This window comes from Hemibagrus wyckioides, linkage group LG26 (assembly GCF_019097595.1).
Source record: "Hemibagrus wyckioides isolate EC202008001 linkage group LG26, SWU_Hwy_1.0, whole genome shotgun sequence".
NCBI classification, from domain to species: Eukaryota; Metazoa; Chordata; class Actinopteri; order Siluriformes; family Bagridae; genus Hemibagrus; species Hemibagrus wyckioides.
This window is the reverse complement of record NC_080735.1, coordinates 18,837,192-18,860,541: the sequence shown is the minus strand read 5'-3', so window position 1 is coordinate 18,860,541 and position 23,350 is coordinate 18,837,192. Positions and strand designations below refer to the sequence as shown.

The 23,350-nt window shown below is 46.7% G+C and overlaps 2 protein-coding genes across 6 annotated transcripts; both read left to right on the top strand.

Annotated features, from left to right (window-relative positions):
- The first annotated feature begins 520 nt into the window (after nt 1-520).
- Nucleotides 521-10,705, top strand: slc25a23a (solute carrier family 25 member 23a). 3 transcript variants are annotated; one of them, XM_058380697.1, is made up of 11 exons: nt 913-1,008; nt 2,863-2,924; nt 3,922-4,045; nt 4,138-4,225; nt 4,796-4,907; nt 4,994-5,152; nt 5,256-5,408; nt 5,529-5,642; nt 5,844-6,011; nt 6,197-6,347; nt 7,500-10,705. In XM_058380697.1, the coding sequence occupies exons 2-11, from the start codon at nt 2,901-2,903 to the stop codon at nt 7,679-7,681; spliced, it is 1,275 nt and encodes a 424-aa protein (XP_058236680.1). In that variant the 5' UTR covers nt 913-1,008; nt 2,863-2,900; the 3' UTR covers nt 7,682-10,705. The 3 variants fall into 3 exon arrangements, with proteins under 3 accessions (XP_058236679.1, XP_058236677.1, XP_058236680.1); XM_058380696.1 differs by lacking the exon at nt 2,863-2,924 and having other exon boundaries at nt 521-1,008; XM_058380694.1 differs by lacking the exon at nt 2,863-2,924 and having other exon boundaries at nt 521-1,008; nt 3,919-4,045.
- Nucleotides 10,706-12,423: 1,718 nt separating this feature from the next.
- Nucleotides 12,424-23,109, top strand: khsrp (KH-type splicing regulatory protein). Of its 3 annotated transcripts, none has more exons than XM_058380648.1 (17): nt 12,424-12,696; nt 17,296-17,401; nt 17,501-17,560; nt 18,445-18,481; nt 18,596-18,654; nt 18,755-18,826; nt 18,933-18,990; nt 19,343-19,607; nt 19,737-19,829; nt 20,054-20,156; nt 20,243-20,364; nt 20,614-20,913; nt 21,006-21,115; nt 21,206-21,294; nt 21,387-21,593; nt 21,806-21,981; nt 22,192-23,109. In XM_058380648.1, the coding sequence occupies exons 1-17, from the start codon at nt 12,583-12,585 to the stop codon at nt 22,198-22,200; spliced, it is 1,980 nt and encodes a 659-aa protein (XP_058236631.1). In that variant the 5' UTR covers nt 12,424-12,582; the 3' UTR covers nt 22,201-23,109. The 3 variants fall into 3 exon arrangements, with proteins under 3 accessions (XP_058236631.1, XP_058236633.1, XP_058236632.1); XM_058380649.1 differs by having other exon boundaries at nt 12,425-12,696; nt 21,387-21,587; XM_058380650.1 differs by lacking the exon at nt 18,755-18,826.
- The last annotated feature ends 241 nt before the right edge of the window (nt 23,110-23,350 follow it).

Sequence of the window (23,350 nt, the reverse complement as noted above, 5' to 3'; positions counted from 1 at the left end):
ATTTTCGTGACCAGCTGAAATGTATATTTGTATATTAGACGATTTTGTGCATGAATTTATGTGTACACGTGCACAGTTTTGCTCATCTTACATAACAGGATTAATTATTTAGGAGGTCTCTGTGTTGCGCCAAGCCCCGCCCCTTATTGTAACGCAATACACATTTTATTTTTAATCTTTTTCAAGGGTGTTTATGTAACACTTTAGAGATCATTAACGTGACCTGATGATCGCTTGCTAAAGAAAAAAACAGGACGCTATCTTGTAGGACTGGTTACCATGGTTACCTCAGGTCTGTGATAGAGAGAGAGTGTGTGATTTGGAACAGAGCCGCTCCTCTTATCTCTGACCCCCAAAACACGCGGATGTCCCGGATGTAACGCACACACGCACGCGTATCTGTTGTTACGCAACAGCGGTGCATTCACGCGTTACCGTTTAACGCGCTGTGACGCGGGAGCGAAAAAAAGTTGCGTTTTGATTGGCTTAGGACACTTCCTGGTTTTGGAGAGGAAGTGTCTTAAGAGAGAGATAGAGAGAGAGAGAGAGAGAGAGAGAGAGAGAGAGAGAGAGAGAATAATAAAACACAGCAAAGCATAACAAACCAGCTGTGTAACACCGCTGTGCGCGTGGTGCTACGGGTCTGTTCAGAACCGGAAATACGGCTCGCGAGACGCTCCGAAGTCGGGTTTGCTGAGATCGTTTTCCCCCCCTGAGGTCTGCACGCGAGCGCGCCGATGTTTTTCCCTCTGCTAAAGTAAACCGAAGCGGACGGTGGTGGTGGTGGAGCAGGGAACACCGCACGCTCGCGCGCACATGGCCGGGTGGTGTTGGTGGTCGCGCGCCCGGTGCCTGGAGAACGGACCCGAGACGGACCCGGAGAGAGAGCGGCTCTGGACTGAGATCTTCGAGCAGCTCGACACCAATAAAGACGGACGGATCGACATTAACGAGCTCAGGGCGGGGCTGGCAGCGCGGGGGCTGCTCTCGCGCACATCAGCGGAGGAGGTACAGATACTGATCTCTAACACACACACACACACTCGGTGGGGGTGCTGAGATACGTAAACGAAACGACGAGTCGTGACTGCACAGCACGAGACACATTCTTCTGCCTCACTTTTCTCATTTCCTCCTTAATAACATGACCATACAGAGCACTCAGAGGTCAGGGTTCTGTGCAGGACACCAGAGTTCCACCAGTTCAGACATGTCACTTTGTCGATTGGGGGCGGGGTGGAACAGGAAAGGGCCTTCCCCAAACTGGAAGAATGGAAGTGTGTAATATTACCCTGATGGGGCACAGACCCTGCAGAACTGCCTTACTCTGAGCACTGTGTGGTCTGGGAGATACCGTTCTCCTGAGAGACACCAAACCCAGATTCATCCCTCTGTGTGCTCCATAGTCAAGCTGAGGATGTTTCCACTGCTCCAGAGTCCAGCTGTGGTGATTTACACCACTCCACCTGACCCATTTCATGAAGCTCCTGGTGCACTGTTCTTCTGCTGATGTCACATCCAGGGGCAGTCTGGAGCACTTGAGTGTATTGCCAAAAGTTTTGGGACGTCTGCCTTTACATGCACATGAATGTAATATGGAGTTGTCCTGCCCTTTGCAGCTATAAGAGCTTCTGGGAAGGCTTTCCAGAAGGTTTAGGAGTGTGTTTATGGGAATTTTTGACCGTTCCTCTAGAAGCGCATTTGTGAGGTCAGATGTTGGATGAGAAGGTCTGGCTCTCAGTCTCCACTCTAATTCATCCCAAAGGTGTTCTATGGGGTTGAGGTCAGGACTCTGTGCAGGCCAGTCAAGTTCCTCCACACCAAACTCACTCATCCATGCCTTTATGGACCTTGCTTTGGTCACTGGTGTGCAGTCATGTTGGAACAGGAAGGGGTCATCCCCAAAATGTTCCCACAAAGAGCATGAAATTGTCCAAGATATCTTGGTATGAAGCTGAAGCATTAAGAGTTCCTTTCACTGGAACTAAGGGGCCGAGCCCAACCCCTGAAAAACAACACCTGAATTCAGTGATCTGGAGGGGTGTCCCAATACTTTTTGCCAGTATAGTGTATGTAGGGATTAAACTCTAGTCTACTGATGGAATCCAATATGTCACCATGATCCCTATATATATATATATATATATGTGTGCACTAGATAAGGGTAGAGCATTAATCCTAACCAGTGGTCAAGTCTTTAGATGAAGAAGACTTAGAAGAAGATGTAGTAGATGTTATGGAGAGCCCTTTGGAGCACAGAGGAAGCCAAAATATTTGATCATAATGGCTCCACATGCTGCCTAGTGCCTGGGAGAGTCTGTATAAATCTGTGTGTGTGTGTGTGTCCTTGTCTGAAAAGCACATTGTTCTTGTTCCCAGTCTTGTGTTAAAGGTTTGTATGAACGCGTGTGAGAGAGAAAGAAATGTGTGTGGTGTTTGGTAACAAGTCATCTCACCCCACCTTCAGGCCGTGTGTCTGTGTGTGTCTGTGTGTGTGTGTGTGTGTGTGTGTCTGTGTGTGTGTGATTGTGTTTGCATGAGCTTGTGTTTATTTACATGCATGTTCACTGTTGCACATGTGACTGTCTGTGTCTGTCTGCGTGTGTGTGTGTGTGTGTGTGTGCGCGTGCGTGTGTGTCTGTGTATGTGTTGCACAAGCGTATGAGCATGTCTGCAGCTTTTTTTGGGCTGGGTGAAAGGGTCAGAAGTGTGTAAACTGAAACCTCACAATCTCTCTCTCTCTCTCTCTCTCTCTCTCTCTCTCTCCCTCTCTCTCTCCCTCTCTCTCTCCCACACACACACACACACACACGCACATTGTCTTGTGTTTACACACATTGGACCTTGGGGGAAGAAAAAAAGGTCAAGAACTTGGAACTCGTCCATGTGGAGCAGAAAGCATGTGCCGAGAGAGACAGAGACATGTAAGGAAAGTGAAAGAGAGCGAGAAAGACACGCAAAGGGGGAGAGAGAGAGAGAGAGAGAGAGACTATAAATATAGCTCATGTTTGAGGAACAGTGTTTGTGAAATCTCTTTTAAACCTCATCAGTCTGTCCTCCTCAGAGGAACCATGTTAGATTGGCATCAGGAAGGAAACAGGAAGTCCTTGTACTTCACAGAAACTGCCCCTGTATCTGTCCCTGTCCCTGTATCTGTCCCTGTTCCTGTAGCTGTCCCTGTATCTGTCCCTGTCCCTGTATCTGTCCCTGTCCCTGTAGCTGTCCCTGTTCCTGTAGCTGTCCCTGTTCCTGTAGCTGTCCCTGTATCTGTCCCTGTCCCTGTAGCTGTTCCTGTATCTGTCCCTGTAGCTGTCCCTGTATCTGTCGCTGTAGCTGTCCCTGTCCCTGTAGCTGGTCCTGTAGCTGTTCCTGTATCTGTCCCTGTAGCTGTCCCTGTTCCTGTAGCTGTCCCTGTATCTGTCCCTGTCGCCGTCCTTGTATTTGTTCCTGTCCCTGTAGCTGTCCCTATCCCTGTCCCTGTCACTGTCCTTGTATCTGTTCCTAACCCTGTAGCTGCCCCTGACCCTGTCCCTGACCCTGTAGCTGTCCCTGACCCTGTCCCTGACCCTGTAGCTGTCCCTGTAGCTGGCCTCCTTCACTCCTCTCATACCAGCTGTCCCTGTGTCCCGGTACCTGTCCCTGCACCTGTCCCTGTACCTGCACCTGTCCCTGCACCACACTGTACACTACCATGGTGTTATGGTTCTGTGCTTGGTGGTGGCTCATGTGACCTGTTGTGTTCACATCAAAGGCTTTGCATCATGTAACTTGCTTTTTTCCCTCCTCACCTTCCTCCTCCTCACCCCCCCCTTCTCCTCCTCCTCCTCCTCCCTATACTTATTCCTTCATTTCTAACCAATCTGGGCCTTCTTCTCTTCTCTCCTTTCCTCTCCTCCTCCTCTCTGCCCTGTCCCACAGCAGATTGTGAGAGAAGGAGACACTGATCAGGATGGACAGCTGGACTTTGAGGAGTTCACACAGTACCTGCGCACACATGAGAAGCGTCTTCGCCTCATGTTCAGCAGCCTGGACCGCAACAACGATGGTCAGCAGTCTGCATGTTACCTCTGTTACCATCTCACACTCAGCTTCAGGTAATGGCCTCAAGCTTTAACTGTGTGTGTGTGTGTTTTACAGGAGAGATTGATGCTGGAGAGATCCAGCTCTCGTTACACAATGTGGGAGTGGAAGTTACCCTAGACGAGGCAAACAAGATCCTGCAGAGGTGTGTGTGTGTGTCTGTGTGTCTGTGCGTTGCAGATATGCATGTGTGTATGCATGTGGCATGTGACTGTGTGTGTGTGCACATATGCATGTGTGTGTGTGTGCACATATGCATGTGTGTGTGTGTGCACATATGCATGTGTGTGTGTGTGCACATATGCATGTGTGTGTGTGCACATATGCATGTGTGTGTGTGTGCACATATGCATGCATGTGTGTGTGTGTGCACATATGCATGCATGTGTGTGTGTGTGCACATAAGCATGTGTGTGTGTGCACATATGTGTGTGTGTGTGTTTGTGTGTGTGTGTGCACATAAGCATGTGTGTATGCATGTGGCGTGTGTGTGTGTGCGTGTGTGTGTGAGTTACAGAAACTCTTATGAGAGCTGAACTGTGACTCCGCCCATTTTTTTAACACATTCGTTCAAACCACAGACTTCTCACTGCCAGTTTTGTTTCCATGGTTACCGTGAGGTCTGGGGTTGGTTTAAGGTTGTGAATAAAATAAAGTTAAGTCTTGTAACATACCCATAGCTCATATTTCTATTGTGTGTGTGTTCTTGTTGCAGTATGGATAAGGACGGCACTATGACCATCGACTGGGTGGAGTGGCGTGACCATTTCCTGTTTAACCCTCTGCACAGCGTGGAGGACATCGCCCTCTACTGGAAACGCTCTTTGGTCAGCCACACACACACACACACACACACACAATATAGTTGTCTTGCATCTTCTTACTGTTTGTGTGTGTGTGTGTGTGTGTGTAGATCCTGGACATTGGGGAGCTCCTGACGGTTCCTGACGAGTTCTCGGAGAAGGAGAAGAAGTCTGGGTTTGTGTGGAGGCAGCTGATGGCAGGTGCCATGGCAGGAACTGTGTCCAGGACGGGTACAGCTCCTCTCGACCGCCTCAAAGTCTTCCTGCAGGTCAGAGCACGCACACACACACACACACCAGGGATATCTCTTCTAAGATGATATGAGACTCCTACTTCACTGGGCTGAAACAGTGCTGTGTGTGTGTGTGTAGGTTCATGGTCAAAGCTCGGATAAGGGCAGTGTGTGGAAGGGGCTGAAGGTGATGGTGAAGGAGGGCGGGCTCAGGGCTCTGTGGAGAGGAAACGGCATCAACGTGCTGAAAATCGCCCCGGAAACGGCCATCAAGTTCCTCGCTTATGAACAGGTTGGTGTACACACACACACTCAAATACACACACACACACTCAAATACACACATACACACACACACACTCAAATACACACACACAAACGTTTCCTATGTGACTCTTCGTTGGTTTTCCAGATCAAGCAGCTGATTCACGGCAGTAAAGATGGAGGAAGTCTGAAGGTCCAGGAGAGGTTCATTGCTGGATCTTTAGCAGGAGCCACAGCGCAGACCATCATTTACCCCATGGAGGTAAAAAAAAATACACAAGTATAAGAAGTACCTCTGGCTTCATGGTCACACGAGCTAAGCTATGGTCAGCACGATGATGTACAGTATGGTCAGGATGAATGTGTGTTCCCTCAGCCCTTACACACTGCGCTGTGGAATTTTCAGGAACTCTGCAGGATCTGATGGTCAGCGTTAGAAATCTGTGTGTGTCCGTGTGTGCAGGTGCTGAAGACGCGTCTGACCCTGCGTAAGACCGGACAGTACTCGGGCGTGACGGACTGCGCTCGGCAGATCCTGCAGAAGGAGGGAGTGCAGGCGTTTTATAAAGGCTACATACCCAACATACTGGGCATCATCCCGTACGCCGGCATTGACCTGGCCGTCTACGAGGTGCATGACCACTTTAATGTCCAGCTCACAGGGTGTTAACTGACCAACTGATCTTTATCATCAATCAATCTCTCTCTCTCAACACACTCTCTCCCTCTCTCTCTCTCTGTGTTTCTCTGTCTCTCTCTCTCTCTCTTTCTCTCGCTCCCCCTCTCTCTGTATCTCTCTCTCCCTCTCCCTCTCAGACCCTGAAGAACATGTGGTTACAGAGACACAGCTCCAGCTTGGCTGACCCCGGTGTGTTTGTTCTGGTTGGATGTGGGACAGTGTCCAGTACGTGCGGTCAGTTGGCGTCGTATCCACTCGCGCTGATCCGAACCCGCATGCAGGCTCAGGGTGAGAGAGTCGACATGAGTGCAATAAATCTTTGTGTTTATTTTATAGAGTAATGGATTCTTATGTGACTGTAGATGAATGTGGTGGATGAGGAAGGATTAGACATAATCATAATAATAATAGTAATAATAGTGTTCATAAACTTTGGGTGGATGGATGGATGGATGTTTAAAGGATTCTAGTGGTGAATGTACTAAATAATTTGGTGTACTAATGGAGGGTTTGAATGGATGGATGGTTGACTGGGTGGGTGGGTGGGTGGATGGATGGATGGGTGGATCGTTAGCTTGATGGATGGATGGGTTGGTTGGTGGGTGGGTGGATAGGATCGATGATTGGCTGTGTGGAGGGATGAATGGATAGTTAGCTTCATGGGTGGGTGGGTTGGATGGATTGGCTTGGGTGGATGGCTGGATTGATGGATGATTTGCTGGATAGATGGATGGATGATTGGTTGCTGGATGAATGAATGGTTAGCTTCATATATGGATGGATGGATGGTCAGTCAAATTGATGGATGGATGAATGGACGGAAGGATGGATTGTCGGATGGATAGATAGATGGATGGATGGATGATTGACTGGATGGATAGGTGGTTGGTTGGATGGATGGATGGCTTCATAGATGGATGGATGGCTTCATAGATGGATGGTTGGTAGCTGGATGAACAAATGGGTGGCTGTATAGATAAATGGATGGTTGGCTTCATATATAGATGGATGGATGGATAAATGGCTTCATATATAGATGGATGGATGGATAAATGGCTTCATTTATAGATGGAAGGATGGATGGACTGATTCATATATAGATAGAAGGATGGATAAATGGCTTCATATATGGATGGATGGATGGATTGCTTCATATATAGATGGAAGGATGGATGAATTGCTTCATATATAGATGGAAGGATGGATGAATTGCTTCATATATAGATGGATGGATGGATGGATGGATGGATGGATGGATGGTTAGCTCAGTAGGTGTTTCACTTGATGGACAGATGATTTGGGATGAACTGTGTGGATGAATGGATGCTTGGTTAAGGGCTAAAGGATGTTGGAATGTTCATGTGCATAAATCTGTTGAATAATGATTGGGTTGATAGATGGATGAACTGACAGGAGCATTACTCTCTCTCTCTCTCTCAGCGACGGTGAAAGGCGCCCCTCAGCTCTCCATGCTCTCTCTGTTCCGCAGCATCATGGCTCAGGAGGGTGTGGTGGGGCTGTACCGCGGCATCGCCCCCAACTTCCTGAAGGTCATTCCTGCTGTCAGCATCTCCTACGTGGTGTATGAACACATGAGGAAAGTACTGGGGGTGGGCAAGTGAGAGAGAGAGAGACAGAGAGAGAGAGTGAGATTGAGAAAGTAGTCTCAAACTCCGAGAGAATAGACAGAATAAGAAGAGAGAAAGAACGAGGGATAAGCTACTCCATGATGGAGAGATGAATTGACCAAAGAGGAGGAGAGTTTTAGGTTCTCACTGAAAATCAACAGGGCTACCAGGCACAAACAAAACGGTTCAGATTACATTTAAAATATGCAAAAATAAACAACAACAACAAGACGAACCTTGTGACAGCTGACATCATCGTTTACTCATCATACACAAAACTGTAAACCTCTGTTACTGTTATCTCTCCATTCTCTTGGTGTTTATTTGTGCTGTTGATCTACAGGGTCCTCACATTCAGACTCGCAGGCTGTCCTCTTCAGGAGGTGAAATGAACGCTAAAGTGTGTGTTAATGTGTGTGTGTGTGTGTGTGTGTGTTATACGTACCGTATATATTCCCCAGACTATAATACCTCTAGCATCTGTTCTGATTCAGACACGCTATCCAGCAGCGTTTAAATGGAAAACTTCCAGGAAGTTGAACATCTTCAGAAGCTTGATTATATTACAGGTTTATAGTCTGGAAAAATACGGTGTAAAGGAGCATGTGCTACATTTCTAACACGAGTTTAGGTTGCATACAAGTGAGCATGTGTTATATTTTATAACAACACATAAAAGATGAACTGGATCTATTTTCTTAACTGTGGAGTGAAGGAGTGAGAATGAAACGATGGAAAAGTGTGTTTCAGCCCCTACCTCCCTTCTTTTCTTTTTTATTATTATTATTATTATTTAACTTAACCCATACTCACTGCTCAGATACACTGTAGTGCCAAAAGTTTTGGGACACCCCTCAAAATCATTGAATTTAGGCCCCTTAGTTCCAGTGAAAGGAACTCTTAATGCTTCAGCTTCATACCAAGACATTTTGGAAAATTTCATGCTCTTTGTGGGAACAGTTTGGGGATGACCCCTTCCTGTTCCAACATGACTGTACACCAGTGACCAACGCAAGATCCATAAAGACATGAATGAGTGAGTTTGGTGAGTCCTGACCTCTGTGCAGGCCAGCAGACACACTTGTGCTTGGATTTGATTCAGTTTTGCTTTGACAACGACAAAAAAAGTTTGGACCCTAATTTACTTTCAATGTCCTTGGATTCGTTGCAGTTCCGCCAGATCACCACTAGAGGGTGGTGTTTATTGCTGTACTGTATTACGGGCCATGTGCAAATCCTAACACGGCGATAGACCTAGCGGTGATGCGGTGGAACTGCACCGGCTCAACGCTGTAGTATAAACCATTTACTTCAAGCATATACTTCACCAAGACGATCACGGTGATTGAAAAATAAGTTTTAAGATATAAAGTAAACACTTTATAAGCATTATCTTTCATTCAAATAATTCTAGTTGTGCAAAAACGGAGATCAACTGCATCCATCAGCTGTTGAGCTAACTTACACACCCGTCTGGAAATATAACACAATTTTATTCAATTTTATTTAAAAGTAAAAAAGATTTCTGTTGTATATTCGCTTCCTTGTCAGTTTTATTAGTTTTTCAGTTTTAATATATCCAAAATGTTACAAGGATTCGTCAGAAACTCTAATAAATATGGATTTTTGTAAGGTGTTCGTTCCAGGCTAATGCTAGCTGCTGGTTTGTTGAGCTAGCATACAGGGTGTGTCGATTTAAGGGAATATTTCAAGTCTTTATATTGTATATTTGGTTCGTCACAACGGCAAATTAGGTCTTAAGTGACATGTTCAAAGCATCACTGCTACTAGTTTGAGGCTCAAAAGTCCCACAGGTATCTCTTGTTGGGATTTAATAGCATTTAGAAGCCCAGATGTTTTTAGCTCTCTGGATCTAAACCAAAGATGTCAGGATGGTGGTGAGTTTGTAATTTGACACTTTATAAATGTGAATAAGTATTACGCTGCTGGACACTGCAGTGTTCTGAGTATTACCACTAGTGCGAGTGTGTGTGATTTGGGACGCGGCGCAGGTCCGATCACGGGTGCGATCATGAGCTCTGGCTCAGAAGACATGCAGATAAGCATAGCAGAGATCGGTGAGACTTTCCGAGACGAACGGAGTCCAGAGACGTTTCTCCAAAAACACCTAAACAGAACTGAGGAAACTCTCGTAGAACCAAAGTCTCTGATCAGGCGTCACTAATATCATCAAACGGAGCCTGTAGAAACAAACTAAACGGTTCCTTCTGGGTTCTTTGAATAGTGAAGGGTTCTTAGCTTCAGAAAAACCTTGATCCCTCTCATAATGGACAATTCTCAGCTGTAGCGTTCTCCAGAGATCCTTTAAAGGTTTACATGGATAAATGTACCAAAGAACCTTTTAGATGTAAACTTTACTGCAGGTAACATACAGGCAGAAATGTGATCCTTCTTATTAGTGTCAAGTCTAATTAGCATGTTTAAACGGTTCTTGTTTTTAACAGTGAAAAGTTCTAGCTTCCTAAAGAGGTCCAGCTTGGTACCTTTGCTGACAGGGAAGCCAAGGGTTCTTCAAGGGTTCTTTGAATAATGAGGAGTTGTGCTGGAAATCCTGTGTGATAGAGACACACTGTGCTGCAGGCTTCTACACAGAGCTGGATTTTGAGCTTATGATCAGTGACCGATCCTTCAAGGGTTCTTCACTCAGGACTCTGGAGGAACTTTAAAGGTTCTGTGTGGAACCCTGTGTCAGCTAGACCCGGTTGTGACATGTTCACATCCACGTCCCTCCTCACAAATACTGATTTTTTTCCCCCTTTGCTTTCAATGAAAAAGCACAGTTTTACTGATGAACTGAAGAAGCTGCAGTGATGTGAGGAGCACTGAGCCCATGTTTTTGTCCTCTCTGCCTCTGCGCATGAACACAATCCTGATGAATCTTTCTATTTTTATGGACTTTATATAAAGTTTGGAATGTAAGCGATATTTCCAGAATGTTTTGTAGTTGAACGCATGTTTGAGACTTGATGTAATTTATTAAAATGATGTTGTAAGGTGTCTGGAGTTCTCCGTGTTTATTTTCTCAGTGTGAACTCTAAAATCCAAATGTTGATACAGTTAAAAAAAATAAATAAATACAATAATAATAATATTTTGGGAAAAAATACAAAATAAAATATATAATGATTTATGGCTCAGCCCAAAAAAAAAAGTTTTTATGTATATATCCTTTGTGTGTGTGTATGTGTATGTATATATATATGTGTGTGTGTGTATATATATATATATATATATATATATATATATATATATATATATATATATATATATATATATATATATATATATACACATTATATTGCCAAAAGTATTCGCTCACCCATCCAAATAATCAGAATCAGGTGTATAAAATCAAGCACCTAGGCATGCAGACTGTTTTTACAAACATTTGTGAAAGAATGGGTCGCTCTCAGGAGCTCAGTGAATTCCAGCGTGGAACTGTGATAGGATGCCACCTGTGCAACAAATCCAGTCGTGAAATTTCCTCACTCCTAAATATTCCACAGTCAACTGTCAGCTGTATTATAAGAACGTGGAAGTGTTTGGGAACGACAGCAACTCAGCCACGAAGTGGTAGGCCACGTAAACTGACGGAGCGGGGTCAGCGGATGCTGAGGTGCATAGTGCGAAGAGGTCGCCAACTTTCTGCAGAGTCAATCGCTACAGACCTCCAAACTTCATGTGGCCTTCAGATTAGCTCAAGAACAGTGCGCAGAGAGCTTCATGGAATGGGTTTCCATGGCCGAGCAGCTGCATCCAAGCCATACATCACCAAGTGCAATGCAAAGCGTCGGATGCAGTGGTGTAAAGCACGCCGCCACTGGACTCTAGAGCAGTGGAGACGCGTTCTCTGGAGTGACGAATCGCGCTTCTCCATCTGGCAATCTGATGGACGAGTCTGGGTTTGGCGGTTGCCAGGAGAACGGTACTTGTCTGACTGCATTGTGCCAAGTGTAAAGTTTGGTGGAGGGGGGATTATGGGGTGGGGTTGTTTTTCAGGAGCTGGGCTTGGCCCCTTAGTTCCAGTGAAAGGAACTCTGAATGCTTCAGCATACCAAGACATTTTGGACAATTCCATGCTCCCAACTTTGTGGGAACAGTTGGAGCAGAAGGAGCTGGCCCCTTCCTCTTCCAACATGACTGTGCACCAGTGACCAAAGCAAGGTCCATAAAGACATGGATGACAGAGTCTGGTGTGGATGAACTTGACTGGCCTGCACAGAGTCCTGACCTCAACCCGATAGAACACCTTTGGGATGAATTAGAGCGGAGACTGAGAGCCAGGCCTTCTCGTCCAACATCAGCGTGTGACCTCACAAATGCGCTTCTGGAAGAATGGTCAAAAATTCCCATAAACACACTCCTAAACCTTGTGGACAGCCTTCCCAGAAGAGTTGAAGCTGTTATAGCTGCAAAGCCGCAAAATCGCTTCCGCAAAGCGTTCAGTCCTAGCGCTGTATCGACCATCTCAAATACCCCTCTCCTCCCTACGCATGCGCACTACGTCTCCCAGACACAACACGACTCTCCACACTCTCGAGTGCACTTCTCTGTTCACTACGGAGCCGTGTCGAATTCGAATCAGCGCCACGGCCACGTTTTTTTATTACCTCAAATAGCCAATCGCGTTTGAAGGAGTGTTTGCGCCCGCCTCTGTGGTGCGCGCTGATTGGTTAGTTTTAACGCAAACGCGAAAACGCGAGCCAATAGAAACGCGCGCTCGGGTGCCGCGGCTCGACCGCGCTGCCTTCTTCTTCCTTTCCCGTTAAGTTGGCTTTTCTCGCCTTCCAGGCTCCAGCGCACGTCTTCCCCCGGGCCCAGCTTTCTCTCCCTCTCTCTGTACGGATTTACAGCACGGAAACGCGCGGACAGTAATGTCGGAGTACAGCACGGTGCCGCCGCCTCCCGGGGCCGGAGCAGCAGCAGCACTGGGAGCCGGCGGGATAAAGAAGGACGCGTTCGCGGACGCGGTGCAGCGCGCGCGGCAGGTGAGAGAGCGAGTGAGCGCGCGAGCGGCCTGGAAAATACACAGAAAGACGTGGGGCTGCTAGCCAGCTACCGGTGGAATGCTAACTCCGTATCGTGCCGACACCGAGTCCGTTATTTGTAATGAACTTATTTTAAACGAGTTCTCTGCAGCTGCTTGATCGCGTGCAGCAGCGCATTGTTTTGCCTCGCGCGCGCATCTGCTCCTCTCAGGCCTTCTCCTGCTCTCTGAGACCGGCATGGCGCTTTAACTGTGTGTGTGTGTGTGTGTGTGCGCGCACGCGTGCGCGTGTTACATGTGTAGCGCTTTCCCATATAAATTATCCCATAAAACCTGTTTTTTTCCCTCTCGGTGTGAAGCGCGCGCCATTTTGTTAATAAGCACCAGAATAATTAATATAAAGTTTTCTTCCCATTGTCCGCGAGCTAATGCTAAGCTAACTTAGCTAAGCTAGCTAGCATACCGTCGAGCGCGCGCCCATGACTAGCCTCGTGAGCCAAACTCTGACTGAACTCCACTGTGTGCTGCTGTGTTTACGGCACACTTATTTATTTACTTACTTACTTATATTATTAATATTTGGGTCATCATATCAGAAGTGTCACAGTTAAAGAAATAAAACTAATAAAGTTAATAATAAGTCAGGTTTAGACGAGTATCAGATCAAATAAACCTTGTGTGTTGAGTATCTGAGGGTCAGTTCCACCAACACACACTCACACACACTCTCACACTCTCTCTCTCTCTCTCTCTCTCTCTCTCTCTCTCTCTCTCTCTCACACACACTTTACTGTAGATATTTTCTGTAAATAAACCATGCTAAAGCTGCATGTGGAGGAGTTTAAAGCAGTTTAAAGTGAAACATGTAAAAGTGCAGTATATTTACCCGTCTTGTTGTCCAGTGTGTCCAGTCTCCGCCGCTCCTCAGTCTCCTCTAACTTCAACCATTAAACTCATCTGGAGTCTAAAACTAAACTTCTCTTTTAAACTAAATCCTGTGAGTCTAATTTCAGTGACCGAATTGGTCAGACTGTTGATTGACAACACACTTGTTGATTTTTTTGCAGAAGAGTGACTGATCACAGACAACAAAATTCTCGACGTTAGGGCTGCACGATTCTTGCTAAAATGTGAATTTTTCTCCATGGGAAATAAGATCGCGGTTCTCTCACACGATTTTCATTTTATCAGCCAAAACATTTATTGCACTGAAGTGGAAAAAAAGTGCCACACAGGACTTTCAGTTATAATAAAGTGCTGGACTTAAAAGTAACAAAAAATAGTTTCTTTTCCTTATTTTAGACCCCTTAAGGTGAGTAACTTGAAAGCTGTTGAACATAAACAATAGAATGTTAACAATAATGATTAAAATAATTAGCACCCGTGCTTTAAGTACGCTCCAACTGGCCGAACTTAAAGGTTCTTGGCCAAGAACACTAACTGATCAACATTTTGAGGCTTCAGGGAGGAACGCAGGCATGTTACAATGTTCCCAGACGAAAAATAGTTGTGAGAGGACGGAGAGTAGCGCTTGTCTAAAGTCTGCATCATTGCCTTAAATCCCTCGTTTTCAACAGTAGAGATTGGTCGTGTTACCTTGCGGTGCTGCCACGATGCCAAAGCACTGCTTACAGATCATGACTCCTTGTGCATCCTCGTCGGATTTAAAACCAAAAAAGTTCCACACGGTTCAATGTGCTCCTTTTTTCCGTACCAATATTGTTGCATTATCACTCTCACCGTCGCCACAAGGACTTTCCTCACTGGTGCTCATTCTTTTTCTCTTTTGCGTGAAAATTGCCACTCCAAATCCAACACGTGCACTGACTCTGTTTGGTCTGCCGCCTCGTTACACGTCACTTGAGTGACAGTGGAACTCCGCAAATGAGGAAGAGAGAGGAGAGAAGTGGTCGGGTCTGATTGGTGAATTAATAGGGTTCGGTTTTAAGACCGTGTTTGACTGATATCATGTTGGATTGTTGTACAGTAATTACATGAATGCCGCATCTGAATACAGGGAAATATTGTACATGCAACTGAATCGCCGTCATTTAGAAAGAAGATTTCTGTGTGAATCGGGATCATGATTTTTTCCGATTAATCGTGCAGCCCTACTCGACATCACGCTTACACGGTTTGGGGTCCCTTCCTGATGATGCTTCCTTCCTGTTCCAACCTGACCGCACACCAGTCACCAAAGCAGGCTCGCAGTCTATTGACCTGGATATTGACCGAGTGACATTTCACACTTCACATCGGGACTAAAGTGTGTTTTTGCTCCGCTGAGAGAAATAGTTCCTGAAGAAGCCACGCCCACTTCATCACCCGTCGTCTAGCTCGCTCGCGCCGATTTGTTCGCGTTACCGATAAACCCATGGACCACGTTTTCCTCTTCATCATCTGGTGAGCTTCCGATATTTTAAGTAAAAAGTTCTTCCTCTGGAAATATAGTTTGTGACGTCTGCTGAAGAAACGTTTCGGACTAGGAAACGGAATTTTACTTGACGGAAGAAATGAAAGTCGAGCTGAGACGGCTAACGCACCTCTACACACTTGCACGAATCGCGTGTTGTGCCTTCAAACTCGCCCGTCTCTCACGTGAGATTCTTAAATTAAATTTCGATTAGAAATCCGATCCGTCGGCTTCCTAAAGAATTTCTTTTCTGCGATTCTGATTATCGTTAACGGGCGTTTTGCGTGGATGTTCTAGAGACACGTCAGAGCGCTCTAGAACACGGTGTTGCTCGGAAATACTCGACTTTTAGTCTTTAAAAAATAAAGCGAGAAAACGGATTTGTGAGTGAAACGCTGTAAGCCCCACCCCCTTTCTTCTCCCATCTCACAAATTTGCCGTCACAGTAAACGCGTTTTTCTTCACAGCCCGTATTTTCAGGATCTGGTGTTCGGCTTGGTTTTGTTGTCGCACGCGCAGTTGTACAGCACAAAAAAGGAAACATGATTTGCTAGCCTTGGTGGAGGAGTTTCGTAAGAGTGACGGCAAACATGCAAGGTTGCTACGGACGCGGTCGTGATGGGAGATGGTAAACGAAGCGTGACGCATTGAGCTAAGAGAGGAAAAAAAGACATGGACGAATTACAGCGCCTGTGTCTCTGGCTAGCTGATTAGCACGCAAACGCCGTGTCTCTGGCTAGCTGATTAGCACGCAAACGCCGTGTCTCTGGCTAGCTGATTAGCACGCAAACGCCGTGTCTCTGGCTAGCTGATTAGCACGCAAACGCCGTGTCTCTGGCTAGCTGATTAGCATGACTTCAATAAAATCATCTTGTACGTCGTGAGAAATAATAATCGAAACTCGTGCAGCGATTAAATCAGTAAACTTTAAATGTCAGAGTAATGTTTAATGGAGACGGAAAAACACCGGGTCACAGCGGCTCTGTTGGGTTTCTGCACAAGAGTAAATACTGATTTAATAGAACGAGACGAACGTGTGAAATCTAAGAGTTTACAAATAAGTCCTGATGTTCGGACAGTGGTCTAATAGACCACACTGTTGTCCTGTGAGCGGCGCTGGACACTGGGGTTCTAACAGGACTCCTGTTTTTGTACAAACACCACAGAGGTAGCTCTGACCCTTCAGGATACTGACCCTTCAGTAGGACGTGAGAAGAGGTCCTGAAGTCCAGCATGGGGTCCTCAGTGTTCTGTAACACACAGGCAGACCAATGACCAGTGTGAACAGGTTCTTTAGGATCTGGACGATTTAATCATTTATCCTGATACTTCAGATCTCTCTCACGACTTTAGTGGACTGTATGAAGTCCTGTAACGTCGCAGACTGACCCTCAGAGTAACACGGATGTTTGGACGTCTTTAGAACCCGGTGACACTTTCTGTGTCGATCAATACCACAACTGTTTAAACATCTTAAACCTAAAGATAAACAAAAAAGTAACGCAGCAGGAATAACGTAAAAATAAACAATAAAATAAACACCTGTTTTATGTGAGGTCTTTCTGACTTTCTGAAGTTCTACAAGTTTGTACCGTGTTTTTGAGGAAATAAATAATGGAGTGGGTCAGTGGAGATGAAGGTATGGGTCAGTGGAGGTGGAGATGAAGGTGTGGGTCAGTGGAGATGAAGGTATGGGTCAGTGGAGGTGGAGATGGAGGTATGGGTCAGTGGAGGTGGAGATGGAGGTGTGGGTCAGTGGAGGTGGAGATGGAGGTGTGGGTCAGTGGAGGTGGAGATGGAGGTGTGGGTCAGTGGACGTGGAGATGGAGGTGTGGGTCAGTGGACGTGGAGATGGAGGTGTGGGTCAGTGGACGTGGAGATGGAGGTGTGGGTCAGTGGACGTGGAGATGGAGGTGTGGGTCAGTGGACGTGGAGATGGAGGTGTGGGTCAGTGGACGTGGAGATGGAGGTGTGGGTCAGTGGACGTGGAGATGGAGGTGTGGGTCAGTGGACGTGGAGATGGAGGTGTGGGTCAGTGGACGTGGAGATGGAGGTGTGGGTCAGTGATACTAACTTAGTGTCCTCCATGAGGACGAATTGGCCCGGAGCTGTGGTTTCACTCGTTTGTGTTGGTCAGCAACTTCCTTTTTCTATTATTGGTGTGAAAATGTGTGTGTGTGTTTTTAGATTGCAGCTAAGATCGGTGGAGATGTCGCGGGCGGCCCTGTGAGCAATAATGGTGGTACAGAGGGGTATCCTTTCTCATCACAGAAACGATCGCTGGAGGATGGAGGTACACACACACACACACACACACACACACACACACACACACACACACACACTGATCTGACTGTACTGTGCAGTGTTTGACGGTGTGTTTCCTCCTCAGATCAGCCGGACAGTAAGAGGATGGCACCTCAGAGTGACAGGGACAACGCTACAGCACTGTGTGAGTGTTTACACACACACACTATACCCACACTAATACTTTGTGGTGAATGAGGAACTCTGCTTCATCTTGTTGATTATTTTCATAAACACACACACACCTACGAGTTATTTGAGAGACAGTACTGTAGGCGGAGCTTCATAAAAATATTCCCTTTGGCAAACAGGTGATAGAAGAAATTAAAAAATAAAGTACTACATGTTGTGTTAGCTGTTTGTGTGTGTGAGAGTGTGTGTGTATAAGAGAGAATGTGTGTGAGAGTGAGTGGGTGAGTGTGAGAGTGTGTGTATAAGAGAATGTGTGTGAGAGTGAGTGGGTGAGTGTGTGTGAGAGTGAGTTGGTGAGTGTGTGTGTGAGAGAGTGTGTGTGTGTATAAGAGAGAATGTGTGAGTGGGTGGGGGGGTGTGTGTGTGTGAGAGAGAGTGTGAGTGTGTATAAGAGAATGTGTGTGAGAGTGAGTTGGTGAGTGTGTGTGTGAGAGAGAGTGTGTGTGTATAAGAGAGAATGTGTGAGTGGGTGGGGGGGGGGTGTGAGAGAGAGTGAGTGTGTATAAGAGAATGTGTGTGAGAGTGAGTTGGTGAGTGTGTGTGTGTATAAGAGAGAATGTGTGTGAGTGTGTGGGGGTGTGTGTGTGAGAGAGAGTGTGAGTGTGTGTGTATAAGAGAGAATGTGAGTGAAAGAGTGTGTGTATGAGAGAATGTGTGTGTATGAGAGAATGTGTGTGAGTGAGAGTGTGTGTGTGTGAGTGAGAGTGTGTGTGTGTGTGAGTGAGAGTGTGTGTGTGTGTGAGTGAGAGTGTGTGTGTGTGTGTGTGAGTGAGAGTGTGTGTGTGTGTGTGTGAGTGAGATGTATATGTAGACTAACAGGTTTGTGTGAATCCACAGCTATCAGTGCTCAGCTGGCTGCTCTCTCTCAGCAGAGGTAAGACCACAGAATTGCTCCTAACACCTTACACACACACTCTCACACACACACTCACACTCTGTGTACGAAGTGCTCTGTAACTGACTCACTTTCACTTTATTCCTCCTCCAGTGGACGTCCTTCTGCTCTGACAGAGGAGTACAGAGTTCCAGACGGCATGGTGGGCCTCAGTGAGTGCACACACACACGCGCACACACGTGTACACACACACACACACACACGCTTGTGATCAGTGATGTGATCAGGTTCTGCTCCGTCTCTCTGCTCAGTCATTGGTCGAGGAGGAGAGCAGATCAATAAGATCCAGCAGGAGTCGGGGTGTAAGGTTCAGATCGCGCCAGGTTAGTTATCCTTCACTGTCCACACTTGTCACACGTGCGTGTGTGTGTGTGTGTGTGTTTAAGATATGTGCACAAGTGTAACATCACTGTGTGTGTGTGTTTTCAGACAGCGGCGGTTTACCCGATAGAAGCGTCTCTCTCACTGGAACTCATGACTCCATACAGTAAGTGTAAAAACATTTTCACACACACACTTCTCAACTTTTAGATCTCTTAGTTCATGCTAGCAAGAGACAAGTCAGTTGTGTTTTAGCTTCTCTCTCTCTCATATACACACACACACACACACACACACACACACACACACACACTCACTCTCTCTCTCTCTCTCACACGCGCACACACACTCTCTCTCTCTCTCTCTCTCTCTCTCTCTCTCTCTCTCGCACACACACACACACACACACACTCTCTCTCTCTCACACACACACTCACACACACACACACACACACACACACACACACACACACACTCTGTCTCTCTCTCACACACACTCTGTCTCTGCCCCCCCCCAGGAAGGCCAAGATGCTGTTAGATGATATTGTGTCTCGGGGGAGGGGCACACCGCCCACCTCCTTCCACGAGGCTAACGGTAGCGGGCACATGCAGGAGATGATCATCCCGGCGGGAAAAGCCGGCCTCATCATCGGCAAAGGAGGAGAAACCATCAAACAGCTGCAGGAGCGAGCCGGAGTCAAGATGATTTTAATACAGGATCCGTCTCAGGGACCCAACATCGACAAACCCCTCCGTATCATTGGAGACCCTTACAAAGTGCAGGTGTGTGTGAGCGTGTGAGAGGGAGTGTGTTTCTCGATTTCTAGTGAGCAAAATTCCGACTTTCTTTGATTAAGGAAGTGGACCTTAATCCCCCCCCCCCTCCTCTCCCCTCCCCTCTCTCACTCACAGCAAGCGAGGGAGATGGTGCAGGAGATCCTGCGTGAGAGGGATCAGTTTGGAGACAGGAACGAATACGGCTCCCGCATGGGAGGAGGAATAGAGGTGTGTGTAATAATAGCTATCATGAGGTATAGATTTATTAATGAACCGTCTGATAAACAGTTGTGTTGCTTAAAAAATTCATGTTTTTAATTGTTTACATCTGAAAAAGCAAAAAAAAATAGAAAAGTTGATAAATTTGGTCTAGTCAGTTTGGGATTGTTTTGGTGTCTGGATAATTCACACCTCCAGGGTGTTAATGATAATGCTGCCATGTGATTGGTCAGGTGCCTGTGCCACGTCACTCCGTGGGCGTGGTGATCGGCCGAAACGGGGAGATGATCAAAAAGATTCAGAACGATGCAGGAGTCAGGATACAGTTCAAACCAGGTGAAGCTCCTCTCTTCTCTAGTCCTCTTCTCCTAGAGCTTGTGACGGTGCTGTGCATGATCATAACCCTGTGTGTGTGTGTGTAGATGACGGGAGTGGACCCGATAAGGTCGCTCACATCATGGGGCCTCCTGACCGCTGTGAGCACGCAGCAGGCATCATCAACGAGCTCCTACAGAGCATCCGTGTCCGAGAGGAGGGGGGAGGGGTGAGGAGAGCCTTCACTTCTCAACATTTTACTGCTTTAAAAAAATCTTTATAGAAATGTTTAATAAATGTCATCTAAAAACAAGACAACATCCCAAAATATCTGATATTCTCTCTCTCTTTCTGTCTCTCTGTCCGTCTGTCTTTCTCTGTCTCTCTCTCTCTGTTTCTGTCCGCCCCCCTCCCTCTCTCTCTCTCTCTCTCTCTCTCTCTCTCTCTCTCTCTCTCTCTCTCTCTCACTGTTTCTCAGGGACCACCTGGTCCTCCTGGAACAGGTATGCCTCCAGGTGGGCGTGGCAGGGGGCGTGGTCCAGGTAACTGGGGTCCCCCTGGTGGCGAGATGACCTTCTCTATCCCCGCACACAAATGCGGCCTGGTGATTGGCCGAGGAGGCGAGAACGTGAAGTCCATCAACCAGCAGACGGGCGCCTTCGTGGAGATCTCACGCCAGCCGCCACCTAACGGTGACCCCAACTTCAAACTGTTCACCATCCGGGGAAACCCCCAGCAGATTGACCATGCCAAGCAGCTGATCGAGGACAAGATCGAGGTAAAAGATCAAGCCAGCAGAACCTGGACCTGCCTCTGAGGTTTATAAACTCTGAAGATAATCTCTCTCTCTCTCTCTCTGTGTGTGTGCAGGGTCTTCTGTGTCCTGTAGGTCCTGGTCCTGGTGGTCCCGGTCCAGCTGGCCCAATGGGTCCTTACAACCCCAATCCATATCAGCCTGGACCTCCAGGAGCCCCACCACAGTCAGTAGACCTGCTCACACCTCTTACTTGTACTGTATTGTGTATTGAGTTAAACAGAGTGGAGTAATGTGTGTGTGTGTGTGTGTGTAGTGGAGGTCCTCCAGGTGCCCACCAGTACCCCCCTCAGGGTTGGGGAAATGCCTACCAGCAGTGGCAGCCGCCTGCACCTCATGACCCCAGTGAGCTTCACTTCATCTCATAATCTTCACTTCTGTCTGTTGAAAGGATGTTCAAGAGGATGATACATTCTCTGTGTGTGTGTGTGTGTTAGGTAAAGCTGCAGCGGATCACAGTGCCGCCTGGGCAGCATATTACGCACAGTATTATCAACAGCCTGGTGGAGGCGCGATGCCCGGACAGACGCCCAGTGCACAGCCTGCTGCCCCCGCCCCCACTGACCAGAACCCAGCGGCTCAGAACACGGGACAGCCAGACTACACCAAGGCCTGGGAGGAGTACTACAAGAAAATGGGTGAGAGTAAGAAAACGCACACACTCATATACACTCGCACAATCTCACACACACACACACATTATCATTCTCTTAACTCTTGGCTAAAATGTGAATCGTACATTAAAATGGCATCTGTGAGTGTGTGTATGTGTGTGAGTTTTATTATTATTATTATTATTATTATTATTATGAATAAACTGGATGGAAGTAACGGGGGGGTGCGTGTGTGTGTGTAGCTCAGGCCGGTGGTGGCGCTGCTCCAGCAGCAGGTGGAGCTCCAGCAGCGTCAGGAGCAGCAGGACAGACTGACTACAGCGCCGCCTGGGCCGAGTACTACAGACAACAAGCTGCTTATTACGGCCAGAACACACAGAACCCCGGACAGCCTGCAGCTACACAGCAGGGCCAACAGGTACACTCACACACACAGACACACGTCTCGGTGCAGAGAAATGCCTGGCTTTAGTAACACGGCCAGTGCGTTGCTAAATAAATAAACCCTAACAGTGTAGCTGTAACTGCTAGCGTAACCACGGCAACCAGCCATCGCCTCTCATCACCACAAACCTGCTCAGCTCCGCCTTCATGTTTTATCTAAACGTTTTCTTTTGATCTGTTTCAGGCGCAGTAAACCTGACCACGCCCACTTCCTCCCTAGTGACTCCACCCTGTTCTCTTTTTAACCCCCTCCTCCTTCCATCCCGGTTGTCGATCGTCGCTCATCCTCCTACAGCTGGCGACTGGACGCGAACAAAACATCCTTGTAAATGATTCGTCTGTCTCTCTCTCTCTCTCTCTCCTCATTTCTCTCCCTACTGAAATGGACTAAATCCAAGCGTAGCTGACGGTTTGTTTTTGTTTTTTTTAAACCCCTCCCTCATCACCGCTCCTCCTCATCCTCTAAATGTGATTTAAAAAAAAATCCGTCGCCAGGGAAACGAAAGGGAACGCTTCGGAATTCCTCGTCCGGCTAAACCCCGCCTCCCTAAACGGACTCGCACTTCACTTTTTTTCCCTTCCTCTTCTCTCTCTCCATCATTAAGGTGTTATTACTGCATCTAAAAACAGTGTACAAAATTTTTTGTTTGTTTTTAGACTTTTTAATTTTGTTTTAAAAATGGAAATCAGTTGAGTTTGGAACATTCCCAGCTATTTTTAAGTATTTCTGTGTCCCCCCCCCGGGTGTGTGTGTGTCTGACTGACTCCTCCCCCATCTTCCTACCAGGTTCATGAAGCTCTGATGATGATATTATTATACAGAGGTTATTATTATATATTAAACGCTTGGTTTTTTTTTTTTTTTTTTTTTTACTTTTTACCGCTTGTTTTTAAAACCTTCACAATAAACAAAAAAAAGAAAAATTAAGGTTTTTTTGTCTTTGTTCACTTTGCTACCGAGTCAGCAGGGTGTACAGAATATTTGTTTATAAGGTGGAATCGACTCATAAAATAATGTGATGTCCGGCGTTTCGCTCCAGACTGTAACCCAGGGTTTTTTTCTTTCTTTCTGTAACGTTTAAATAAAATCCGAAAGCCGTGAGTGACGTGCAGTGCCCTTATTATCCTGCAGGGGGAGACAGCGCTGCTGAGCGCACACACTGTCTCACAGCAGAATAAATACACATCCACTGGATCAGCAACATGCAGAAGTGTGTGTGTGTACCACTGTTTTTAAACTTTGTACCTGTTTATTTAACCAAGATTTGTGTTGTTGGTTCTTATTGTTGATCATTTATTGTGCATAGGGTGTGTGTATGTATGGTGTGTGTGTGTGTGTGTGT